This window comes from Solanum pennellii, chromosome 5 (genome assembly GCF_001406875.1).
Source record: "Solanum pennellii chromosome 5, SPENNV200".
Taxonomy (NCBI): domain Eukaryota; kingdom Viridiplantae; phylum Streptophyta; class Magnoliopsida; order Solanales; family Solanaceae; genus Solanum; species Solanum pennellii.
In genome coordinates this window covers 2,206,914-2,220,302 of record NC_028641.1, presented here as the reverse complement: position 1 = coordinate 2,220,302, position 13,389 = coordinate 2,206,914, and the positions used below count along the sequence as shown (strand labels likewise).

Here is a 13,389-nt window from a genome sequence, read left to right as displayed (position 1 = left end):
GTTTATATGGTAAATATTTTTTATTTTTTAAATTAAAATTATAAAAAAGTGAAATTTTTTAAGTAGAGATGATAAAATAAATTATTTTTGTATTTTACTTTTAGTAGTATATCAACATTTGAATTATGTGATGATGAAACATATAAGATTATGTTATGTTTTAATTTAATATATAAATTAAAATAAAATAACTAAAATTCCTCAAATTAAAAAAAAATTTAAATAAAAGAAGTAATTGTTTTTTTATTTTTATGGGTGTGGGTTCATCGTGGCTTATGAATTTTATTATATTATATAGTTTTGTTAAATTAGGTTCATCCAAATTTGACTTTGGATTATTGGCTCAATTTGGTCCAAAATACTTCGCCAGTTGGCATTTTTTCCAATGAGCCGCCAACGAGATTATATTATCCAGGCAACTTTCACATATAGCAAATAAAAAATTTATATTTGAATTCTATAATAAAGTTTGCATAATTGTGCTCCGTAGCAAACATAGAAATTGTATAATTTGCTATACATATACAGTTGAAGCAAATTGTATAAAACGAAGTTTATAAAACAAGAAAGAGAAAGACACTTGGGCAAAGAACTGTATAAAACGAATTGTATTATTATAAGTGTATAGAACAATTATATACAATTTGAATTTGTATAAAATGAGAAAGAAAGAAAGACAAAAGAGACTTGACAAGGAATATACAATTGAATCGAATTGTATAAAACGAGAAAGAGAGAAATTAGATACAATTTGAAAATTGTATAAAACGAGAAAGAGAAAAAGGCAAAAGAAAATGGGCAGGAGAATATTTTTATGGTATAATTATAAGTGTATAGAACGAAAATATATGTACTTGCATGTGTATACACAATTTTCTCACGCTTTATACAAACAGAAACACAATTTATACATTTCGCTTATGTTTATATAAGTGAGAAAGGCGAGGGAGGCGAGCGAGATTTGGGAGAGTGGCGAGCGAGATCTGGAAGAGGGGAGAGAGAGGAACAAAAATAAATGTATTGATACAATTTTCTCTGCTTTATACAATTAGAAATAATTTTTATACACTTGTATTTATATAAAAAGTGAGGAAGCGAACGAGAGATTGGAGGAGTGTGGCGAGCGAGATATTTGGGAGAGAGGCGCCTGACAATTTTTTGCAAACGTTTGCTATGGAACACAATTAAATCAAACCCTAGCTACTCCATTTATTTTAAATTATTAGTTTGCTATTATATACAATTTTCCCCCAATTATTATCCCAAATGGCATTCTTAACATGAATTAGTCAAAGTCATATAAAAAAAATACAACTTTGCATATTGAAATTGACAGTTACATTGTGGAATTACTGGTATTCTAGATAATGATATTCTTCTAGATGTTGATATTCTTCATTCAAGTATACAAAGTCTCCAATTGTAGAAACATCATTTTCTTTTTGACCATTTCATCAAAGACTAACTAATTTAGATAGGGACACACATGCTAGTTATTGTGTAACATACACTATAAATAAGATAAATATTGTAGAAGAATAGGTGCACAACATACACAATAATTGAGCTATCATAAGCATGTGATTTGATAAATTTAACAAGAATAATCTATATCTGTACAGACAGAACCTTGCTGTTAAGAAGGATCAATCAAAATAAACATTTCATTTAGTGGCTTACCACTATCTCTTCTCTTTTTAAAAGGTAATATGGTACCAATAAACTCAAAAGGAAGTTTCTGCCCAATCATGTTGTCCACTGTTTGATAAAATCAACCAAAATTTGTCTAATTGAAGGACAATGGAGACTTATGTAGCTTGGACTTTAGTTTCAGGAACTTTCTTCAAGAAGTCCAGCCGGGCTTGTTTGGTTTGTTTAGGAGCTACAAGAATAAACAGACAATTTCCCATCAGCACATAAGCTAATGTAACTACTAAATGTTCATGGAACTCGTAGTTATGGATCAAGAATTCATTTATGTTACCTTTTTGGCCGCTTTGGTTTTTTGATGAGAGGACAGTAGATTTCCATTCCTGATAAGCATGTTCATCCATGCGTTTACGCTTCTTGTAAGCTGATGACTGCAAAATGGAAGGTTTCAAAATCAGCAAGAAACAACACAAACTGAGATGTAACTTGTAAGAACTTTAATTGAGTATATAACTCGAGCACAAAGATTTGCAGAGATTATAACTTCCATTCAATGATGGTTTACTTCAAGATAAGCCAGTAACCAGTCAAATTCAACATAATTTTTTTTCTAATCTAGGGGTTCAAATAAGCATCAATGTGGCTTGCCATATGTTCTATGGTTAACATATGCATAAACAGGTGTTTATATCTGAGTTGAGAGTTTCTGTGTGCCTTAATTATGTTAATTAGTGTTATGGCATCATTAAATAGCAGCAAAATTCAAGAGAGAGCTTCTCATTTACATTATCATCCTCGGATGAATAGCCACCGTCTTCAACCCTCCTTTTTTCAGGTAATGCATCGAGCAGTTCTGCATATGCAAATCACTATGTTAAAGTATGTATCATCATATGTGTATTGAAAAACACTGAACCACATTTTGCTTGTAATAAAGTGAGGAACTTGATCAATCAACATGTGTTACCTCGGTTCCCCTTCACTGTCTTGGCATCCTTTTTCTCCTTTGATGTACCAAAAACATCAAAACAAAGATCATTCATTGAGGTAGAAACCTGCATCATTTCAATCCACATAAAAATATTAGAACCATAGTCTATAGTACAGGAAACTGATAGCTGAAGTAAAGAAACAATTTGATGATAATAACAATGAAATAGAAACAAGGAACTAAAGGAGCAAAGGCCTTACACTAGCAAATTCAGGTTCTGATGTTCCACAAAGTTCAATTAGCTTCATTTTATCAACCTTGAGCTGCAAACACAGACTAAGAAAACTGTGAGCCAGTTCATTCCAAACTATCATGCTGCTACAACTACAGCAGGACTAACAATGCTTGAGGAGTAGATTGAACAAACCTTGTGCTTTTTTGCGCACAGATAGAACGCAGCAGCAGTGAACACAGGTCGACTGAAATCAGCACTTGCCCTTCTAGAAGGTGGCAAGGATGTACGAAACCGGTCTTTGTATCTGGAAAGGAATTATAATCATCAAAACCTACTTAAGAATTCTCTCAACTATTTGTATAACCCCATCAAAACTAGAAACTCTAGCATGCTGAAATACAGAAAAAACAGGCACAGATAGGTCACAAACATGCAAAACCAAATCCCCTAAAAAAACAATACAAAAGCAGCTTATTCTTGTCCAATTGGGCTCTCAAACATAAGACCAAACAAACATCATAGGCAGGACAATCAAAACAACAAATATGTAAGATCGTGAGTTCAAAGTAGATGATCAAACTTACAATGATAGACCTTTTTGAACAAAAGGAATGAGCCTGATACACCCAAACTGAATTGCCAATTCTCTAATATCAAGCTTGTTTCTGCAAAGTTTTAAAAAACTTTTCACATCAGCAAGAATTTTACATCTAACAAAGCACAATTTGCCTCCAAAAGGCATGTACAGATTCACAAAAAAGGAAAATGTATAGTGAAACAAAAGCTCAAGAACTGACTTCACTCCAATTCCATTCTGCATTGAAGTGAATGATCTGTTGTAAGCCTTCTCCGACATCCCACTCAATTTTATCGCTGCCTGACGGTCAAACACCACATCGATCCTACATTTATCACCAGAACATATTACAAATCATAGACAAATGTCACTCATATCCCACATCTTACAGTGGCATCAGTAATTTTGTCTAGATGCACTAGACCTCCAGCTATTTGGCGGTCCGGAGAAGGACACAACTTACAATTGCCTACTGCACGCAGCCTTACACTACATTTCTACAAGAGGCTATTTCTACATTCACAATTATTTAGTATATAAATGAAATAAATATCAGATATAACGAAATCTATATAACCCAGTTACTTCATTCATCATTACTACAAATTGTCAACCCATTTAATAACCCGACTCTGCATACGCCCAATTTATATCTATCCAAAAATGAAATAGCAGATTCATATAACCAACCCCAACAAATTTGGCATACCCATAATTAACTGATCGTTACACTTCAACCCTAATACAACTTGCAACAGAATTCACCGAAACAATCGGAGAAGAAGAAAAAACAGAAATTATACCTAGAAGCAGCAATCTCCAAGCAAATTATAGCTTTGCAGATCTCCCCCTACAAAGAAAAATCAATGAAAATTCAGTCCCATCCAATTCTAATCAAATAAACCTCAATTCCCAGCAACCAATCCATCATATCGTTACTTACAACGCCAATGGCGGAGGAATCGAACTGTACATCGGCGAGTCGTCGGAGCTCGGCCGCTTTGCGAACCAGATGTTTGGTCTCAGTGAGACCAAGCTTTCGGGCGATGTCGGAAAGATCCATTTGTTTTCGGGTTTGGGTGATGAAGAGGAAATGGAGAATTTTTCGGGTCGCATTGTGGAGGGTTTATGGGAAGAAGAAGAAGAAGAAGAAGATGGCGGGAATATTCAATTGCTTGTGTTTCGCTAAATTTCATTTGGCGCGCGCGGGGTGAAGATATGCACAATCTTCATTTGGCGCCAACGGTTATTTTTACTGTGGTAAAACAAATATGTGTTCGATTTTTCTTTTTGATTTTATATCGATCGATTTATATTTGATTATGTAATTAACTTAATCAAATAGAATAATTATATTTGTAAGATGAAAAGGGGTAAAACATTCAAACACAATACTTAATCCATGTTTAAATATAAAATCAAAAAATTAAATCATAATCGATAAAAGGAGGCGATAACTAAAACAAGTTGAAAGTAATAAACTCAAACTCTATCACTTCAACCTAAATATATTTTAAAGAAATATTCACATAAATATTACATCATATTCAAAAAGTTTTCTCAATTACAAAAATTTTAAATTTTTCATTGCTCTCGAATACATCTTCTCTTGGTTGTCCAATACACATATTATTTCGGGGAAGGGATGTATTCGAGAGGGAATGAATATGTATCCGAAAGGGGATAGGGATGTATTCAAGAGAGATTATAATATTTTAAGTTGTGAATTTATGTAAATATAAAATTATATTGGACCCGTATCGCTGACCTTAAATTATCTAGTATAACAATAACCTCCGGGAATAAATCACCCAAGTCCTTGACATAACAACCTTTAAGAGGACATTAACTAACCCCGCGACAAGAAACCAAAAAAATATAATAATTCAAAGTACACTTTGGACCTTCCACTTCTATAGAGCTTGACTACTCTAAGCAACTCCCTATAGAGCTTGACTACTCTAAGCAACCTGGAGTTTGTCTGATTGATTAGTAGAACTCGTTGCTATCGCAGTATCAAAACCAGCAAGAAAGTAGGATGTCTACGAAGATGTCTCTGCTAACGAAGACGTATCTGTTAATTCTTCATCGAGGCCACTCTCTTGAATCAGCTGTTAACGTTCAGAAGAATTTAGGTTAGGACAGTTAAAAGATATATTTCATATGACAGAAGAGACTTGACGGATGATAGGCTGCAGTTTGGAAATACCAAGGAGCCAGCTCGCTCATATGCTTCCATTGCTTTAGGATCATCCTCGTCTGCATAGCCCACTTGCAATATCCGGGGACCATTCACTGACCAAAATGCTCTTCTGCCTGCTTCCTACAATCAATTCGAGCATATCATACAGAGGAAAGCTTCCCCGGACAATAAAATCTGTTGTTTCATAGGACAAACGCAGCAACTAGGAAGTAGAAGGGATTCGTGAACTACTAATGGTACAATGATATGGCGATCTGACAGAGTAGAAGAAATGATCAATTCATACACACAAGATTTCCTTTATAAACTTGTATGGACCAAAAACAAAGAGTGCTGTTCTTGGACAACCATCCTCTACAATTGGTCAAAAACTTTTTTTGTGCGTGTGGTTATAGTTTAAGTTCCAAAAAGTGATGAATGGCTTGATTAAATGGTTCCATTACACAGAACGATAGCTGCCTAGTGCCTTCTATCCACACATCTAAAAGTAAAACACTTCTGAGATAATTAACTATATAGAATAAGAGGAGCTACTATTTCAGGTGGCTGGATATAAACTCCGATCTTGAAAAGCTATAAGATGTGCTGCTTATTATCACAGCTGTAAAGATTAAGATAAGCAATTGAAGCACATACAGAGAAACAGTTCAGACTATACCTGTAATATGAGCAAATAAATAGCCTCTAGCGCCTGTACACGAATTTCAGGATCAGTAACGGGTTCTCGTTCGATTGAGAGTGCACTTGCAAGCTCTAGTGGCATTTTCCGAGTGTCTTCCTCACTATAGACCTGTCAGAAGTTGTCCCATAAGAAATTCTCAATTCAAATGGAAAGGAATATAAAGAACTGAGACAAGAAAATTAAAGTTTTGACATATTTGTAACAGCGAGCTACAGATAACTAGGAAGGAGACAAAGCAAGAAAGTAAATAATATAGAGTTCCAAAAAGGTAGAAAGAAGAAATGTTCCGTCATGGAAGATATTTGAAACTTGATAGAAAATCTAAATCAAGCATTTTTAGCCTTTAACCAAGCAGTGAACCAAACAAAAATGATTCTCAGCGCCATCTTTGCCTTTATTCCCATTTGAAATTTATTCTCTTTGCTCCTCACTAACTTTGTTTTTCTATTGAAACGGATCTTCTAAGGCCTTCAGGTTACCAGATTAATGCTTAGCACACTCAGTCAGCAAACCATTCCCTTTTGTGTACATTAAGTAATGACACACTGACATCAAGAATACACATAGTAACTCTCGGTATACTTGTTGAAAGAAATCTTTGTAGACAGTCCTTAACCAAAGATGGGAGCTTTCCTATTCCATTCAAATAAGAACCATTCAACTGATGGTCAGAATGAATTCTCGATCACAAACAACATTTCTTAGTTTTCGGATTTCACATTATCTGGTTGAACTTATTTATTCCGTCACTTGCTTGAGGTATTTCAATCAGAGAGAAAGAACAATTAAATGATAGATCTCCATCGAGCATAATAATACTGACTTTGAGATGATGGAAAAAATAGCTTTAGGTCTCTAACAAGTTCTAAGAAACAGAAACAAAGAAATGTGATGTGACAGTAAAAGGCAAAGACACATCCATTCTTTCAAGTCCTAATTACAGATAGATTTGAAGTGTACTGTAGAAATAAATGAATTATTATTGACATCTTCCTTAAATAGGTGAAAGTCACCTTATTTCCAGCAACAGGCAGGAGCAGAGCTGGCCATAAGAATTCAGAAATCAGAAGCAAATTTTGCAGCTGATTCTCAGCTTCGAAGCAGCAGTTGCGGATGGTTCCTGCGACCTGTATCCAAAATCAGTGCACATTTTTTCCTGCTAAACTTTTGCTTATTACATGATTGTAAAATAAAGCTTTTAAACAATACTATAAAAAAGCTGGATCAAGCCAAATTGCTCAGTCTAGAAAGCACTAACTACATATATTGGTGCTTGATGACAGAATTTGAAACATTTCCCTTTTTTCATTTTGAATTCAAATAATTAACTTTAAAGCAGAAGTCCATATATTTATGAAAATAGCCATCTTGAACTGAAAATATCCTACCACATACCCCTCTCTTTCGCAACAAACTCTTGGAATCATTACGGACTATTTGCTTTAGTAGGCATCGTTTTTGATCAAGCAGAAGCTTTCTCCCATGTTCCTTCTTAGAAATGTTGACAAGTACAGAAGCCACATGTTCAAAGGGATCAACTGATCACAAGGAAAAAGGAAATATGTGGTAATAACGACAAAGATAATAGATACTACGGAAAGTTGAGCCAATAATTTCTTGTTTGAGTTAAACATGCATCATGTTGGAGATATATTCAAGTTAGGACGTCTTCACTAACAACTTAAGTTCTCCGATGAGATGATCAGACATTTCAACACATCACATGCCAAAAGATACTTTTCATGTACTAGAATCTTGAAATAATATAGTTTGCTACACTTTGAACTTCCCCTAAGCAAGTAAATGCTGAGAAAAAGCTCTGTCATGATTGAAACCCAGGACAGAATCCAACTAGTATTATCGTAAAACAGACAGACTTTACACATAATTGCTCATCCACAGCCGAATATTTTCTAACCAAGTCTTGTAGCACCCAAAATTTAGTGAAGTAAGTACTTCAATCATAAAAGATTCTTCTTCCCCATAATGTCTGCTAAGTCTCTTGCTTCTCAATAGAGGATTCACCTTTCTCATAAAACACAGAAAATGACATGACACACATCTGGACAAATTTAATGCTCAGTGGACCAAATTCCGGATAGAACTTGTGCTCCAGGTTTCAAGGCTTTCGGGTCAATCCTTTAAGTAAATAAGAAATCCATGAAAATTTACAACACTGATTTGTTGACTTAGATATTTTACAATTCTCAGAAAACAAATGATTGACTAAGATTTGTTATCCATCTTGAGCAGACTAAGGTGAATTTACGGTCGAGTTCTCTAGCTATGCAATCAATTCAGTTCAAGTAACCAATTTGGATGGATGATCAGGAAACAAGCACCCTCCAGGTTCTCACTTTCTGTACAAGCTAAGCAGGGGTGTATCTGAGTTCAGCTGTAGTCGTTTCATTTTCGCTCTTAGTTCTAGGGACCAGTTGTCAAGTCAAAGGCACGCTTAAGCCTTGAAGTGAGGCTCAAAACGTGTTGAGCGCTTCACCTAGCTTAATGTGCACTTCAATGACGTCATCAAGGTTCTAAGACAAACTTTTCCTTGCCAATGAGCCTCTTCTAAAGAGACGACACTAAACATTGATATTTCACTTTATCATAAAAAAGCTGAATTTCCTTGTTCATATATTTGTTGTTCATGCTTATAATTACTAGTCTTAGACTAACATATATATTTGTATTTTTTTCTCACTTTGTGCGTTTTTTCATCACACTTTATTTGCGCTTAAAGATCCAACGGACCTTAGAGCTTTTTTGTGCTTGATAACAGTGCCAGGGACTACAGTATCAAAGCACTTAAACACACAAAACAACCAAACTGGATAAAAGGGAAAAAGAACGATAATTGAACATACCTTTTCCCTCACAGGAGGACGAACAAAATGATCTCACAAGTTTCATCACATATAAACCATGCATCTTCTCATCTGCAGACTGCCAATCACGGAAAGCAATCAGCATAATAAGCATAAGAAACCAATATTTTTTTAATGACGATGTAAAAGAAACCGGTATTCAACTTAGCCATATTAATTGTGGAGAACCAATGACCACAACCTAACAGCAGGTAGTAAGTGTACGAAGTGTTTTAAGATATCTATGGAACTCTTCTTGTTCCTCTAGTGTCTCAGTCTTCAAAATTTTCTTCAATTTCTGTACAGGCATTTTTTAATTCTTTCTTCAGCCATTCAATGACCACAGAAGAGGGAAATGCAGAATCAAAACCTAATATTTGCGAAGTTGTCCCATTCTATTTACAAATGGGAAGATTAAGTGTGGAAACTTTCCTCCGTTATTGATCAATTAGAAAAGATACAAAACACAATTTCTTAATTTATCTGACAGTATATAAACAAGAACAATGACACATATTAGTAGCTTCAAAGTTAAACTTGCCGTAAAGAAGAACTTAAGGAGAGTTGATAAGACCATCAGGAAGATGTGGTGATGATCCCTGCAATTATGTTTTGGTGTTTGTGGAGGGAAAGGGATCGAAGATGTTTGGTGGAACCTCAATACTCTCAAAGCCAGATGTTTGCTTAATCTTTTTTGTTGGACTAAGTTAACTAGAACATTGTTCGGACACACTTTATTGGGCCCTTAGTTTTAGTTTGACACATTGTAAAGGCCAAAGGGGCTAATAATAATCTTGCACTTCATTTCTTTTATAGTTTTGCATCTACTTGTACCTTTTTAATGAAAGACCTTAATTCATAAAAAATAAAAAAATAAAGAGGCATTTAAAGCGTTAGTGCAAAAAAAAAAAAGGATGAGAATTAACCTGAAGCAAAGAATCAATACCAGCATCCAGCTGAGTAAGATTAACAAGGAGCATAATCAGCAGACTTGTGATTTCACAATCTTGCTTGTACAAGGTTTCCATCGATGTCCTAACCATATGCATCTCAACCATCTTACCTGCCAACTCTGGCTTTTGTGACAGATTTACCAGTGCTTGAGCGGCAGGTTCAGAAACCACCTGAATGGTATTGTTGATACAAAAAACAAAAGAATTTAAAAAGGCCTTCTGGGGGCTACTGCATAGTATAAGTATCAATACACGAAAAATATTACATACATGTCAATAAATTGAGTTTGATAAAAGAACTCAGGAAGACAAACCATGGTCATGGTATGAATTAATCAACAATAAATTTGTCAAATTTTTGGACAATTAGTATGCAACGAAAACAAGGGCTTCACAAGAAAGAAAGTGATGCCATATGTGTATCCATCAATTCAGAAAGGTTCATATTTTCAAGAGATCTCATTCAGCTTCGTCTTGTTCTAGCTCATAACCTTATGTTAGGAATGATTTTTAAAAAAAAAAAGGTTTTGTGCACAGTTTAATTTTTTGGCATAAAGTCTTTCTAAAAAAATTGTAATAAAGTGTTTGCAAAAATTAAGTTAACTTTGCATAGTGAACTTCGGTACTATAACGTAATGCTTGTTTCTTATCTTTTCAAAAGTCATATTTAAAACATCATTTCTATAGCAGTGAGTTAGTGTTTGCACAGTGAACTTTGGTGTTTTCAAAAGTCTTTATTTTTTCTTCAAAAAAAAGGGGAAAATAGAAGTTTCTAAATCATTGCTCTATCACCATGTTAGTGTATGGATGGTTATGCATAGTGTACACAACTATCAATATGAACAACACCAGTTCAAGTTTACACAGGACAAGAACTAATCCCTCCTTCCAAATATCTGACCTATTTTGACCTTGGTAAGATTCTTTAAATGTTAAAGAAAATATTGCAAACATCCAGCCATTGTAACAGTAAAAAAAATATATTTATTTATGAATTTTCTGTTGTGGGGGGATTTCCAAAAGTTGAAATGCTACTTATAACTCTGAAGAAAAGGGATAATTTGTTTTAACTTTTTTTGTCCCAAGCATCCATAACATGAAATTTATTGGTGTAACCACAGATCTTAGAAGATACTGGTACCTTTTTTTCACCAAGAAGGCGAGACAGAGAAGGAAGCACGACGTTACAATACTTGCCAAGAGATTCCAAGCCATCCTCAGAACCAGTATAATCACGAACAATATCAACCGCTATTTTTTTCACCTAAAACCATTGTTCATTCAAACATACATACACCAAAAAACTCGATACAAGTACTGAATTCAAAGCAATCAGCTATCACGTGAAAAAGGTTGCATTGAAAAATTCTAACATCTCTTTTTTTTTGTGGCGAAACACACTGCTTTTTTCACCTATAGCATTGTTCAACATGCACACACTGGACAAATAAAGCCCAAAAAGTTAACCACAATCCAATTCCAAATAAAATCTAACAAAAGATTCTTACTTCTTTTGACAAAACCATAGCTCAAACATATACCAAGAAGCTCAATAATACCAGAAAAATTTAAAAACAAATCATCTTCGACGAAAAAGGTTCAACCCCAAGTTAGCTCTACATCCTAATGTAAACTTCATCCAGAAAGATTCTTCCTTTACTCCAAAAAACACCGCATTTTCAGCTAAACCATTTTTTATACATACGTATGAAAAGTTCACCTAAGGAATAAAACTCGAATGATTAGTAATTGACTAAAAAATTCGAATCAAATAACTGTAAAACGAAAAGGGTTCGTCCCAATCGGTACTAATTTAATTCTTAATCAAAGATACTTCCTTTTACATCAATCAATCAAACTGAAGACAAGCTAAAAGGGGCAGAAAATCAAACAAATTGTACTCAATAACACATAAAAGGATTAAAGGGCATAAGCTTATGATACTCACTGGAGGAGAAGGGGATGAGAGAAACCCAATCAATTCTTCTAGCTCCGTCGCCATTTGATTTAATGGCTTCCTTCTTCACTTGGCGGCAGTTCTTCGCTGCTCTACTGATGGTTTAGCTCTGTTTTTTACATTCAGGTTACAAGGACACGACGTCGTTTCGTTCGGAAGAGTCGTTTGGTCCTTCGTATTATTGCCCAATCAAACTTACAATTAAGCAAATTGTGTACTATTAGTCCCTTAAGTTAACAAAATTAACGGAAGTAAAAAATAAATAAAATGCTAATGTGAAAATCGTGAGAGAGAAAAGCCGGGTCGAATGAAAAAAGGGACAGAAATATTGTGTTGTATGGATTGATGTATTCTGAAAGTTTTTATGAATTTTGGATTTGTAGGTGTTTTAAAGCTGAGGAGGTTAGACGTGTTATTAGTAGGATGAGTAGGGAAAGATAAGGAGCGTTCAACTACTGTAGCAATATTCATCTTGTGCGGAAATTGGTGGAGAAATATAAGGGAAAAAGGAGGAACTTGCACATGGTATTTATTGATCTTGAGGTTCCATGAGGTGATTGAAGGCTAAACATATTTTGATGGTTTATTTAAAGCGATAAGGGATATGTATGATGGACTAAAGACTCCAATTAGAAAGGTGAGAGGAGATTTAGAGCACTTTCTTGTTGGGATGGGCTACATCAAAGATCATTTGTATTGGTAATAGATGATTTGATGTTGTCAATTCAGAATGAGGTTTTATGTATATATTATTTGCGGATCACATAGTACTAAAAGATAAGACGTGAATAGAGTTATTAAGAGATTGGAGGTTCAGAGACAAACTCTAAAGTCCAAGGGTTCAAATTGAGTAGGACCAAAATGAAATATTCGGAGTGCACATTCACTTGTACGTTCGATAAACCGACTTAAAAGTGAGACTTGTCATACAGAATATTCCCAAGAAAGAGTTCTAAATATGAGATCATACATTAGTTAGTATAACGACTATAAGAAAATATATCATTGTTTCTTAAGGCATGCAAAATATGAATATACAATTAAAAGTAAATATAAGCAAGTCCAAATTTCTTATAAGAAGTTTGAAATAAACAGTAACAAACCAAGATAATGAAGAAAGTAAAAAATGACTTTAAGCATCTTTAAAAGGCATACAAATATGGCTTTATTTATCGAAAATTACAAAACAACTAAAGTAATAAAATACACTATTAAGGGCAAAATATTTATTGAAAGAGTACTATCAGTTGTAGCACTTCAAGGATCCTAAAAATGCAGCAAAATATGGCTTAATTTATAAATTTGTACAATGAAGTAATAATATAAAGAGAAATACA

The 13,389-nt window shown here is 34.2% G+C and overlaps 2 protein-coding genes across 2 annotated transcripts; both read right to left on the bottom strand.

The window, feature by feature from the left end:
* Positions 1–1,545: 1,545 nt before the first annotated feature.
* On the bottom strand, positions 1,546–4,525 carry LOC107018982 (origin of replication complex subunit 6). Its single transcript, XM_015219573.2, has 10 exons — positions 4,337–4,525; positions 4,197–4,243; positions 3,614–3,718; positions 3,401–3,481; positions 3,009–3,120; positions 2,842–2,904; positions 2,618–2,705; positions 2,436–2,503; positions 1,985–2,081; positions 1,546–1,882 (listed from the first exon to the last, which is right to left on the bottom strand). The coding sequence occupies exons 1-10, from the start codon at positions 4,454–4,456 to the stop codon at positions 1,809–1,811; spliced, it is 855 nt and encodes a 284-aa protein (XP_015075059.1). The 5' UTR covers positions 4,457–4,525; the 3' UTR covers positions 1,546–1,808.
* A 576-nt stretch (positions 4,526–5,101) lies between these two features.
* On the bottom strand, positions 5,102–12,204 carry LOC107018608 (protein HGH1 homolog). The gene is made up of 9 exons (XM_015219133.2): positions 12,044–12,204; positions 11,237–11,359; positions 10,069–10,266; positions 9,143–9,221; positions 7,674–7,816; positions 7,292–7,405; positions 6,255–6,386; positions 5,603–5,716; positions 5,102–5,504 (listed from the first exon to the last, which is right to left on the bottom strand). Exons 1-9 carry the CDS (start codon positions 12,095–12,097, stop codon positions 5,436–5,438), a joined length of 1,026 nt encoding a protein of 341 aa, XP_015074619.1. The 5' UTR covers positions 12,098–12,204; the 3' UTR covers positions 5,102–5,435.
* Positions 12,205–13,389: the final 1,185 nt, after the last annotated feature.